General features: G+C 38.8%; 1 protein-coding gene across 1 annotated transcript in view; it reads left to right on the forward strand.

Moving 5' to 3' along the window:
* The window catches only part of LOC132870074 (proton myo-inositol cotransporter), a 132,299-nt gene that overhangs the window by 19,211 nt on the left and 100,384 nt on the right, over positions 1 to 12,704 (forward strand). Inside the window, exon 3 of the mRNA XM_060903618.1 lies at positions 8,245 to 8,453. Within this exon, the coding sequence (XP_060759601.1) occupies positions 8,245 to 8,453 (209 nt within the window). The remainder of the gene's footprint in view (positions 1 to 8,244; positions 8,454 to 12,704) is intronic.

The raw sequence follows: 12,704 nt of genomic DNA on the forward strand, positions 1-12,704 counted from the left end.
TGCTGCAATTACAGCTGCAAGTCTCAAGTCAAGTTTATTTGTATAGCGCTTTTAACAATAAACATTGTCGCAAAGCAGCTTTACAGAATTTGAACAACTTAAAATATGAGCTAATTTTATCCCTAATCTATCCCCAATGAGCACGCCTGTGGCGACGGTGGCAAGGAAAAACTCCCTCCGACAACATGAGGAAGAAACCTTGAGAGGAACCAGACTCAAAAGGGAACCCATCCTCATTTGGGCAACAACAGACAACATGACTATAACATTAACAGTCCTAACATAAAGTCAGCTTCGTTGATGCTATAAACCCCCCACCGACGGAAAACCGAGTGCAAAACCGTTCACGACAACTGCAGTCCCAAAGTCAGCAAGTCAACTACAGTCCTAAAGTCAGCAAGTCAACTGCAGTCCTCAGCCACAAAAGCACCACTGCAAGAGTCCAGAGCGTCCTCCAGGCGCGACCCCCAACTGTCCACATGAGGCTGCCCTCCACAGGAGCGATGCGATGAGACTCCAACCAGACACAGGGCACCAGGATATCTCTTGGGGTATGTCTCTATTAGCTTAGCACATCTAGCCACTGGGATTTTTGCCCATTCCTCAAGGCAAAACTGCTCCAACTCTTTCAAGTTAGATGGGTTGCATTGGTGTACAGCAATCTTCAAGTTATCTCACAGATTCTCAATTGGATTGAGGTCTGGGCTTTGATTAGGCCATTCCAAGACATTTAAATGTTTCCCTTTAAACCACTCCAGTGTAGCTTTAGCAGTATGTTTAGAGTCATTGTCCTGCTGGAATATGAACCTTCATCCCAGTCTCAAGCCTCTGGCTGACTCAAACAGGTTTTCCTCCAGAATTGCCCTGTATTTACTGTCTTTCTTTCAGTCCTGACCAGCTTTCCTGTCTCTGCAGATGAAAAAAAATTCCCACAATATGATGCTGCCACCACCATGCTTCACTGTAGGAATGGTGTTCTCAGGGTGTTGGGTTTGCGCCACACACAGCATTTCCCATGATGGCCAAAAAGATCAATTTTAGTCTCATTTGACCAGAGAATCTTCTTCCATGTGTTTGGGGAGTCTGTCACATCCTATGGGGCAAACTCCAAATGTGTTTTCCTAAGCAATGGCTTTTTTCTGCCCACTCTTCCATAAAGCCCCGCCCGCTCTGTGGAGTGTACGGCTTAAAGTGGTTCTATGGACAGATACTCCCATCTCCACTGTGGATCTTTGCAGCTCCTTCAGTGTTATCTTTGGTGTCTTCCCTGGTCTGTAAGTTTTGGTGGACGGCCTTCTTCTGTCAGGTTTGTAATGGTGCCATATTCTTTCCATTTTACTATAATGGAGTTAATGGTGTTCTGTGGGATATTCAAAGTTTGGGAATTTTTTTTTTAAAACCAAACCATGACCTATACTTCTCCACAAATATGTCTTTGACCTGTTTGGAGGCTCCTTGGTTCTCATGTTGCTTGTTTAGTAGTGTTGCAGAGTCAGGGTCCTTCCAGAACAAGTTGATACAGACATCATGTGACAGATCATGTGACACTTTGATTGCACACAGGTGGATCTTAATCAACTAATTATGTGACTTATGAAGTGATTTGGTTGGACCAGCTCTTATTTAGGGGTTTCATGCAAAAGGGGTGAATACCTACCCAGCTAACAAAATTATGTTCTGAGAACGTTCTAAGAACGTTATTCAAATGTTACGGGAACGTTATATGGTAACGTTCTGAGAACGTTATTTAGGAAAGTTTTTATTTAGTTCTTAGAACGTTACACAATAACGTATAACGTTAGTATATAACATTCTAAGAACGTTATTTAGGAAAGTTTTGTAAAAGTTCTTAGAACGTTATTTGCTAACCTTCTTTCAATCCATATAAAACATAAAAAGAAATGCTACATTCATGCAACTTTTATTGAATGCTGATGAACTTAAGATCCTCGTTCTGCAACTGTTTCTCATAAAATACATTATAATTATTTTATCCAGGAAACTATTTGGAAATGTCTGAGCAATACGTATGTATATATATATATATATATATAATATAAGTGTGACAGTCTTGTTAAGGGTCATCTGACCCATGCATCCATCCAATCATCCAATCATCGATGACCATCGTTTTACTATTATTTTCATTCAACTGGAGTGTCTTCTTCCGATGTTCCGTCTTCTTCTGCAGGACTTTCTACAGCAATGGGCTCCTAAAGCAAAAATGTTATGGATAGGACATCATTAAACATTATAATGAAACTATGAGTGACAGGACATCATGAAATTATTATCATGAAAACCTATACATGTATTCCAAAAGTATATAAATCTCATGAAAACCTGAATTTGAAAAGTAAGTCTCATTCCACATTGCATATCTTCTCTCAGGGTTTATAACAGAAGTTTGCATTAAGAATTGATAAGGATGTATTTTGATTCTGTTACAGAGCCCAGAACTATTTTTAATGTGCTTCAGAATGTCAAGTCTCAATGATCTATCCAACCGTACAATTCGTAAGATTCACAGAGTATATAACTATACTTATGACAAATGAACTTACCTTGACAGTTTTCTTTCCACGATGAGGAGCATATTAGGAGGGTAAGAGCCCCAAGAGGGGGCAAGGCGTGTTTGTGACGCCAGCTGGGGTGCGTCAGAGGGATAGCGGGAGAGGGGAGGGGAGCCGTGGGTGCACTAGCTGGGTCTTATGACTCGCCGCCGGGATAAAGGCGTCAGTGCAACATAAACAAACAAACAGACATCAAATCGATCAGTCTCTCAAAAGTTGTAGATATATACCAGGAAAACGATTTATATATGGGACCAGTTTGACACTGTACTGTGTACACTGAGTGCCCATGTATGAGTGTTACTGTGTAGGCCTAAGTGGGCCCAGCTGCTTTTCCTATTATGCCTATACAGTGCTATGGCCCTATGGATGTACTGTAATTTAATGTCAGTATCTATAAGACTATAACACCTTTACTTTTTAACTGCAGGCCAATCGATAAAACAGAGTCCCAGGCAGAGACCCGGCCTGGCATGGCATTAATGATACTTGATAGCAAATCTACACTTCATGTGCGTCCAAATAAACCGTGTTAACAGCATAACTTGAACAACAAATAACACTCAGAATTTCTTTGATGCTTCGTTCAAACCGTGATATAGTTTATGTGGATGGTATGATTTAGCTACCTTTTAGGAGTAGATTTTTCCACACGTCTGAAATAGCTTCGACCGTTGACTTCTCGCTTGTACAAACAGGAATGACGTCACATCCGCATGGCCAACGAGAACAAGATTTGTCTTTTAAAAAGGTAGTGCTATTTTTAGTATGTAGGCTCGCATGCAGTAATAAAACAAAGAGTGGTCCGAGAAAACATCCGAGAAACATGGATATCGGTTTACATATAAAAACATGTCAATAGTGATATAGATTGACAGTGGCAAGTGGGTTATTTAGCCTAGATGTACGGGGTTTTCTTCCCAAGGTTCTTGGGAACTCAAATTTTTTTTAAAAAAGTGATTAGTTTAAACATATTTTTATTTGCAATTGGGAAACAGGCGCATTGCCTATACAAATCTGTGATTACGGGTTAACAGGAAACACTTTTCATCAAAACTTTAGGGATTTTAACCCAGCTTCCAGCCTTGATATGGGATTTTAATGTACTTTAAGGTTGAATGTAGATCTTAAGTACTCGAAAGGCTGAAAATAAATAATGAAACACGCTCAATTTTATATTAAAGCAAGATTTCATAAACGAAAAAGACTTCATACTCCAAACTGGTCAAAATATAACAGAATAAAAATAAAAACAAAATATAAATGAATAACCTACACACAACATCCCCAGGACGTTAATAGAACGTTACCTATAACCCTGGGGAAGGGGATGGCGGGGGTTCTTCCCCATAAGCTGGTGTGGGGGTGGGGGGGGGGGGGTCGTCATACCCATAAATATACGCTGGTGCTGAGGGGGAGGGGGTGGGGATGCCACACAGGAACCTTAGGGCAAGGGGCAATCAGAAGGAAATTTAGCCAGGGGTCAATGAGAGAGGCAGGCACTTGGTGCTTGGGAACAGGAAGAGAAATTTGACTATGTGTTGAAGAACATTTGATTTAATCAAATACAGAAAATGACTTCTTGATACTTTAATTCTTAAAACGTTATAACAAATGATTCTTGAATCAGTTCACATGACTAACCTACACACAACGTCCCCAGGACGTTTGTAGAACGTTACCTATAACCTCCACATAACGTTACTAGAACGTTCTTAGAACGTTTTACACAAAACACCCAGACAGTTCAGAGTGACAACGAATTATATATAAAATGAATCAATTTTACGATATTGAAACTACAACTGCTTCACAAGTAGTAATGGTGTTTATATTAACATATAAATCAAATTTTATCGTTTCTTTTTACAATTTTGAGGCTAAACAAATGTGTCACTTTAAGGTAAATTTATATGTACTCCATAAACTTTATATTGGGAATAAATAAAGGCTCCTAGTGCTATATTTTGAAGAACATTGGATTCAATTCATGCAGAACTTTATGACTTATTCATACTCCAATGCTGAGAATGTTATAAAAATCCTACAAAGATACTTGGACAGTTCATGAATAACCTATACACAACGTCCCCAGGACGTTAGTAGAACGTAAACCTATAACCTCCACATAACGTTACAAACAACTGGACCAGTTCAAATTTATCAACTTTAAAAATACTTTCAACTTTAAAATACATAATGATAACTGTGAAAGTACACATTTACAAATATAAAGTCTTTAAATAAAAACTTTAGTCAATCTTCATTGAAATGAAAACATAGATGTCTTTCTTTTGGGTTTTTATGTAAACTATTAACTGATTGAGAATGAGCAAAAACGAGCCATGTTGTTTTGAAAAACATTTGATTTAATGTGGACAATAACTAAATTCACACTAAAATGCTGAAAACATTATAAAATCATCCTTGGCACGTTGTGCATTAGGTCACATGAATAACCTACATACAACGTTCCCAGAACGTTATTAGAACGTTATAACAGAATACTTAGAAAAGAATCATTTAACCTTACAAGAAGTTGGGATACAGTGGAAAAATAATTCCCAAAGGTATTTTGATTAACTTGACTTGGCCATTGGGAAAATTGATTTCCATGAGCCTGAGATTGAAAACGTTATAAAAACGTCCTGAGAACGTTCTCAGAACCATAACCTAAATATAACCTAAATATAAAATATATGCACACTCCAGATTTCTGGGTGGGTGGGGGGTTCATCTTAATTATTGTTTGTGTCACAATAAAAAAAAACAATTTGCACCTTTTTAGTGGGAGGCATGTTGTGTAAATCAAGTGGTGTCCCCCCCCCCCCCCCCCAAAAAAAAAAAAAAAATTAATTCCAGCTTGTAATGTGACAAAACAGGACAAACACCAAGGAGGATGAATACTTTTGCAAGACACTGTATATAGTCAGTTTTGACAATTTTCTCAGAAATAATTTCAATTCAGCCTTGGTTTCTAAAATGAGTCATGAATTATAGGATGGCTTGTTTGTTGAGTGAGTTGCTTGTTGGATCTCCTAAGGTGGCACTTGTGAAATTAAAGTGTAACTTCACCCCCGGCTCTGAGCCTAATTCCACCACTGCATAATTTTGAAAATACTAAAAAGTGGGAAAGGTGCTGAGAGAGGGGGTGGATAGGGGCTGAAAGGGGGTCAGGGTGGGAAAATAAAGTAAACTCCTGTAAATAATGACTCTCAGTCAGCATGTATTTGAAAATGAGCATGGTGTCACAGACTCCCACTCAAGGGCGAGGTGGTCTGCCCACCTCTGATGAGAGGGTGTTAACATTATTTTTATATTATATACAGTATATACAGTATATATATATATATATATATATATATATATATATATATATATATATATATATATATATATATATATATATATACTGTATATATATATATATACTGTATATAATATAAAATTATATGTAGTGTGTGTGTATGTATGTATATATTCCATGACATATGTTGTAGATAAGTCCCAAACAGTTGACTCTACAACAGTAGCGGCTGGTAGTCTTTCAAACAGGGGAGGCTGGTCGGTTACGATATTTCCAGATTTTAAAAGAAAAAAGAAAAAACACATCAATTTTGCCCATACTCTTGCCTCTGATCTGGCTGATTGTTGGCAGGGTCACAAACTGTGAAATAACAGGTTCTTTTGGCCCATTAGCCTACTGTCCAATATACATGATGGTGGTGTTGGCGGGGAGGGGTATATTTTAACATTTTATATTTTAAAATTGTGGCATGTTGTTTAAAAATTGATCATTATTGAAAGCAGCTCTTTGTCAGGAACCTCAGCAGTAACAGCAGAGTGTTCTGGAATAGGCACAAGCACTGACCTTGGGGAGCCAAACATAGAGCTGGGTGCCACACATTTCATTCAATGACACTTTACCTATATTGTACTTATTTTGACTGAGAAATGTTTTATTGACAATTTATATAACCCCGTCACTTTTAATCCAGGTCTGTAGTGTGAAATGTTCTCGGCTGTGTTTTTGTTTAAAAATGTTTTCCAAATTGTAGCTGTGTTTAATTCATATCCAGAGTATATATTCCAATATAATATACTCAGCGTAAACATGTTAAATAGATTCTATATTTTTTGTCCATCCATGACATATTACTAAAGTAGCCTATTTACTGTTGTTGATGTGGGTCACTTGCTGTTAGCCAATTCACTTTCTTGTACCCGGAGAGCTGAAAGGAACAAGTATTATTCCCTACCTTTTTCACCAAGTCAATTTGAGGCGTTGGTCTACCCTGCTCTTTAATTTTAATTTTTTCCTCGAAAGGAAGACTGGCAAATGGCTTCGCCAAAATTAAATCAGCAATGCTTGGCATCCGTGCGCAGCTTTCTTGCTAGCTGACTAGCCCCCTCAAGTTCAAGTTCAGTCACTCAAATAAACAAAATTTCTGGAACTAAGATAGCAAACTTGACAACACTATATTTACACTTTATTTACAATGAAAATATATACAAACTAAAAAAGCTGGTAGAAACCATATGTAATGAATGAAATCGAAATGTAAGCTGATCTCTTACAATACACCACAGCACTTGCGAATCCGCATGGGATTGAACTGAGATTCACCGCCGCTTGTCTGTATTTGAAATGAGCTGTCAATCAAAGAAAATATCCGGCCGCTTTCACCAATCACCAGTCTCCTCGCGGAAAGCTTTGCCATGTCCCTCCCACTGTGAGGCTGGGAGTCCGTGGGCAGGTGTTTTTGCAGTATTTGTCCAATAATCGTCTTGCATTTTGAGATTGAAAAGTGCATAGCTCCCAAATGCCATTGAAGTCCACTGAGGCTGGGCTGCATCGCACTGTCACGAGGGGGAAAAACTCACGCACACATTAGGCGAACTGGGGAAACTTATAACGGAATGATTTCGCACTGTAGTTGGGTTGAGCACATATATTTCTATGATTCTGGATCTGAAATAGCAATGTTATAAGGTCGGCTATAACATAAACCTAGTGCAATTCATCCTACACGATGTTCGTCATTTTTAGAGGAGGCTGAGCCTCCCTCGTTGTCTTAGAGCAATCGCCCGTGCTCTACATCATCTTCAGCCATGCAAGGTTCAGGATGATTTTTAACCAGTGGATGCCATTTAGAGCCATTTTCAACCCATAAAATCTTTTATAAAATTGGTAATTTTGTCAATATTAACATCAGCATTAATGTGTTTCATCACATTATAGTCATATCATTCAGTTTACAGCTCAGTAAACACATTTAAGTGTGCAGTGCCTCTTTAATCGCAATAAATTCACTGCACTTAAGGTTCTTCCAAATTACAACGTTTCTGCCTTAGTCATCTAAGTTTCCACTGGTTCATTAAAATACAGCTAGTAAGTAGAAATAGTAAAATTCTGAAGATCAGTAGGTAAGGTTCTGAAGGATTGTGGATTTTATTCTTAGCACTGCCAGATAGCCACTGTTGGGCCCTTGATCAATATCCTTAACCCTCAACTGCTTATGTGTGGATTGTATTCTGCCCTAATAGTGTAGGACAGTAGTATCAGAGTACCAAAGTACCAGAACCTTTATAAGGTTTTGGAAACTGGAACTGTGTTTTGTTGTTTTGGGTTTTTTTTTTTTCTCATGACTGTCCCTCTCTGCTAGTACAGATACATGCTGGGCCTGTCAACCTTGCCGGCTCTGGTGCAGTTCCTGGGATTCCTCTTTTTGCCTGAGAGTCCTCGCTGGCTCATCCAGAAGGGTCTTACCCAGAAGGCTCGGCGTGTGCTCAGCCAGATCCGAGGCAACCAGAACATAGATGAGGAGTATGACTGCATCAAGAGTAGCATTGAGGAAGAGGAGAAAGACAGTGCAGGAGGTTAGTAATACACCTGAGCCATACAATAAAACACACACACACAGTTATTGTTCTTTTATTTGATTTTATTTTCAATCTCAGTGAACCGTGAAGAGCTGGTTTTACACTAATTTCAGGAAGAACTGGTGGCTTTATAACTATAGTACAGAGACAGCATTGGTACATGTTATGAATCTATTTTGGTCTCAACTGATCACATTGTTGCATTTTACTGTTGATCACAAGATTTTTATCATTGTCTTGAAAATTGGGTAATAATTTATCAAAAATGTTCAGTTGGCTATGGAGTTCTACAAGGTTCCATTTTAGGGCCGCTGCTCTTAGTGCACATGCTAAATCTAGAAAATATAATTAGAAAACATTAGATATTTCTATTCCATCTGAACGTCAAAATACTTTTGGTAGACTGATCAACTTTATTTATTTATTGCTGATGTCTTACAACTGGGTGTAGTTTTCCATTCTGTTCTCTGTTTTATTCCTCATGTAAGAAAAAAAATCTCTTTATTATTATTATTATTATTGTTGTTGTTGATCGATCCTGCAGCTGAAAACCTTAGACTTTTCTCAGTGAGCTCAGCATTAGGCACTAATCACCAGCTCAACTCAAAAAAGCCAATCATCACTGACAGATTGATCTTATTTCCTGAGTAGAAGTGTTCTGAGCTTTCAGCAAAGCCAGTGCAAGGTCACACAGAGGGTCAAGTGAAGCTGTGGAAATTGGATGTGCTCTGTGAGTCATTAGGTCTGACACAGACCTCTATAGCAGCAGTGATCCTCTGGAGTATCTGTGCTGGAGTACCTGCATCATTTGTCCTCATTGCCAGTGGCTTAAGCATTCATGGCCACAAGGTCATCTTGCTGTGTTGCTGAACAGTTATCATCTTGTAGGTATCTAAGGCTACATCCACACGACAACGGCAACGAGATGTTATTTAAAAATATATCGCGTCCAAATGGACAACGATCAGTAAAATATCAGGTCCATATGGCAACGCAACGCTTGCTGAAAACGATGCAATACACATGCCACACCTCTAGGGGCGCTGTAAGACGGTCCCTTTGGAGACACCAGAACAATAGAAGAAGTAAGGACGCATGCGCATAAACTATTATGCGCGAGACTTCATATTAGCCACAAAGTCAGGAAAATCTGTTCGTAAAATTACATTATAATGACCAAATACAATGAAAAGTATTTTTCCAGTCTCACCTGTGAAAGGTAATCCCATGTGATCTCGTTTGGACGGCAAACCTGTTGGTACAGTTAAACGCAGCTAATCTTTATTCTCCGCTTTGACCTTTCCAATATGGCGGCGAGGATGACGTATGATTCTACGCGGAAGGCGGCGTCTTTAATGGTCCGGAATAAATTGAATACTACACGTTGATGGATTAATTTGCTCCTCTACGCCCTTTTTGAGGAATGTACTGTAGGACTAAAACCAACATCTGAAGAGGTGAGATCGCTCCTTTTTTCCCCTATTTTTGCTGGCGGGATTGATTCTGCCCTAAGGGCAGAGTCTCTCTCTCTCTCTCTCTCTCTCTCTCTCTCACTTTGCACCATTACACAATAAATATTCACAGTGAAAATATTTTGTAAGCACGTTTCATGAACCAAGTTATAGGATTTGTTGACAACTCGCATCGCATCGCAATGAGAAGATCATTGGCACTACTGGTGTTAAGAATCAGACCATTTCATAAATGAATATTTTGCTGTAGAGCTGCAGTGTTTGTACAATTGCATGTTTTTGCTTCACTATTACTGTCACTATTCTGCTTCTTGCATTACTACTGTGAACTAACACTGAACATAATAATAATAATAATAATAATAATAATAATAATAATAATAATATCCAAGCTCGTGTTTCACTCTCACTAGTGCTCTGTAAGGCTTTTTCCTGGTGATATCCTGGTGATATTCGTTACACTTCTACCCGGCGTGAAACACTCACAGTCATGTGGTTGTGACGTCATCGTAAACAAATCCGTTCTACTCATCCAGACGACTTCACAACGGCAACGTTGCCAGATCTTTCCACTCTGGAACCCGTTCTCAAAAAGATTGCGTTTTGGGCACCCAAAACGCCGGTGCCGTGTGGACGCCAGGCCTAAACGATAAGCAATTGTATCGGAGTCACCTGAATCCATTGCCGTGTGGACAGGGCCTCAAGCTCTCGCCAACACATAGGACATAAAACTAGGCTGATATAGCATGTGGTACAGTAAGTATTAATTGATTCTTCCTTCCCAGTTCACTAGTTTCAGAAGGATATCCAACACAAGTTACCATCCACCAGATATAGTGCCTTACATATGTATTCACCCCCTTGAACTTTTCCAGACTTTGCTGTGTTATAACCTGGAACATTTAAGGTGATTTTTTAATTAGGACACAAAGGTTAATTTAAAAAAGAAATGTGTCGGTTGCATAAGTATTCTTTGCACATCTAGATCCTGATGTTTTTGCCCATTTTTCTCAAACGTTGCTCAACTCTGACAGATTGGATATATAGTACCAGTTAAAAGTTTGGACACACCTTCTAATTCAATGTTTTTTCTTTATTTTTATTAATTAAGTCACTTCATGTACAGTATTAAAGTAATGATGGTTGTCGTTTCTCTTTACTTAGTTGAATGGTTCTTGACATAATATGGATTACTACAGTTGTGGAATAGGGCTATTTACTGTGTTTTTATCCTTTACTATTTGATCTCAGACACATTACAAAGGCAAGAAATTGCACTAATTAACTTTTGACGAGGCACCTGTTAATTGAAGAGCATTCCAGGTGACTACCTCACGAAGCTGGTTAAGATAATGCCAATAGTGTCCAAAGCGTCATCAAGGTAAATGGTGGTTATTTTGAAGAATTTAAAATATGAATTTTTTTTTTGGGGGGGGGGGGGTTTGAAGACTTTTGTTTACCATATAATTCCATATATGTTCCATATGTTATTTAATAGTTTTGATGTCTTGAGTATTGTTCTACAATGTAGAAAGTAGTCACAATACAGAAAAAGCATCGAAATAGAAAGTGTCTAAAGTTCTGACTGGGGATGGTGTTCTCAGGGTGATGAGTACTGCTGGATTTCCTCCAAATGTAGAACTTTGTGCCAAGGCCAAACTGTTCATTGGCCTCTTATCAAAACAGGGGATCTTTTTAACCACATGCTTGCTGAGTTACCAGCATGCCTCTGCCAAACTCAGCACAGGCAAACTCATATGGCTTTTTTTTTCTTCTTGCCACTCTTCCATAAATCCCAGTTTTGTGGAGATTTTGGTTGTCTTTTGAACAACTTCTTCATCTGTCCTGAGGATCTGTCCAGCTCCTTCAGAGGTACCCTTGTTACTTGTTACCCTTCTTTACTTCTCTGACTATTGCCCTCATTACGCAGTCATTCAGTGCGTTTACATGCACATAGAGAAAATCGAATTTCTGCCATTGCTTGACTGAAATCGAAGTTCTAAATGCCATGGAAACACCTTAGCTAGGCTGAAATTGAACCGAACTTGATTTCTCGTAATCGAGCTACACGACCTAGATTATGCGATTTTACCCGAGCTACTTAGTGCATGTATATCCTATCGAGCCACGTAGTCGAGCTACTTACTTCAGCACTCAGTGCGTTTACATGCACATCCAAATCGAGCTACTGTCGGTAATCGAGCTAAGGGTCCCAGCAGGGGTGCCAGAGAAATCCAATCCTACATGCACACAAGGAAATCGAGCTATTGTGTGAGGTACATTGTGCACCCGAGCCACAGGTGGCGCTACACGCCCCATCGTGTTGGTACACTTCCGGTTGTCATCATGAAGAAGAGCTATTCAAGAGTATAAACAAAGTTATCAGCAGTGTGGCCAGATACTGCTGATGTTTTCCAGCCCAAAACATGTTCAAATCCGCCAAAATGCACTTAAAACCGCCCAATCTGGCAACACTGGCAGTTCCGTGTTCACAAGTTCTGTGCTCAAGCTGTTAGGCTTGCTCTAACACACTGTATGGCTACAAACTGTCCTGCGCAGACCACTGTTTTGTAAGACAACTTATTTTGCACAATTGTATATTTTTCTAAAGTCCATTTTTTGCTTACAAAAAATATTTTTCTAAAGTCCATTTTTTGCTTACAATTTAACTTATGTCTTAATAAACACACAAAAAGTTCAATTGTTTTGTTTTTATTGAAATTCTTCAGATGTTGGATATATATTAGTGCTGTCAAGCGATTAAAATATTTAATCG

The sequence above is a fragment of the Neoarius graeffei genome, chromosome 21, assembly GCF_027579695.1.
Source record: "Neoarius graeffei isolate fNeoGra1 chromosome 21, fNeoGra1.pri, whole genome shotgun sequence".
Classification (NCBI taxonomy): Eukaryota; Metazoa; Chordata; class Actinopteri; order Siluriformes; family Ariidae; genus Neoarius; species Neoarius graeffei.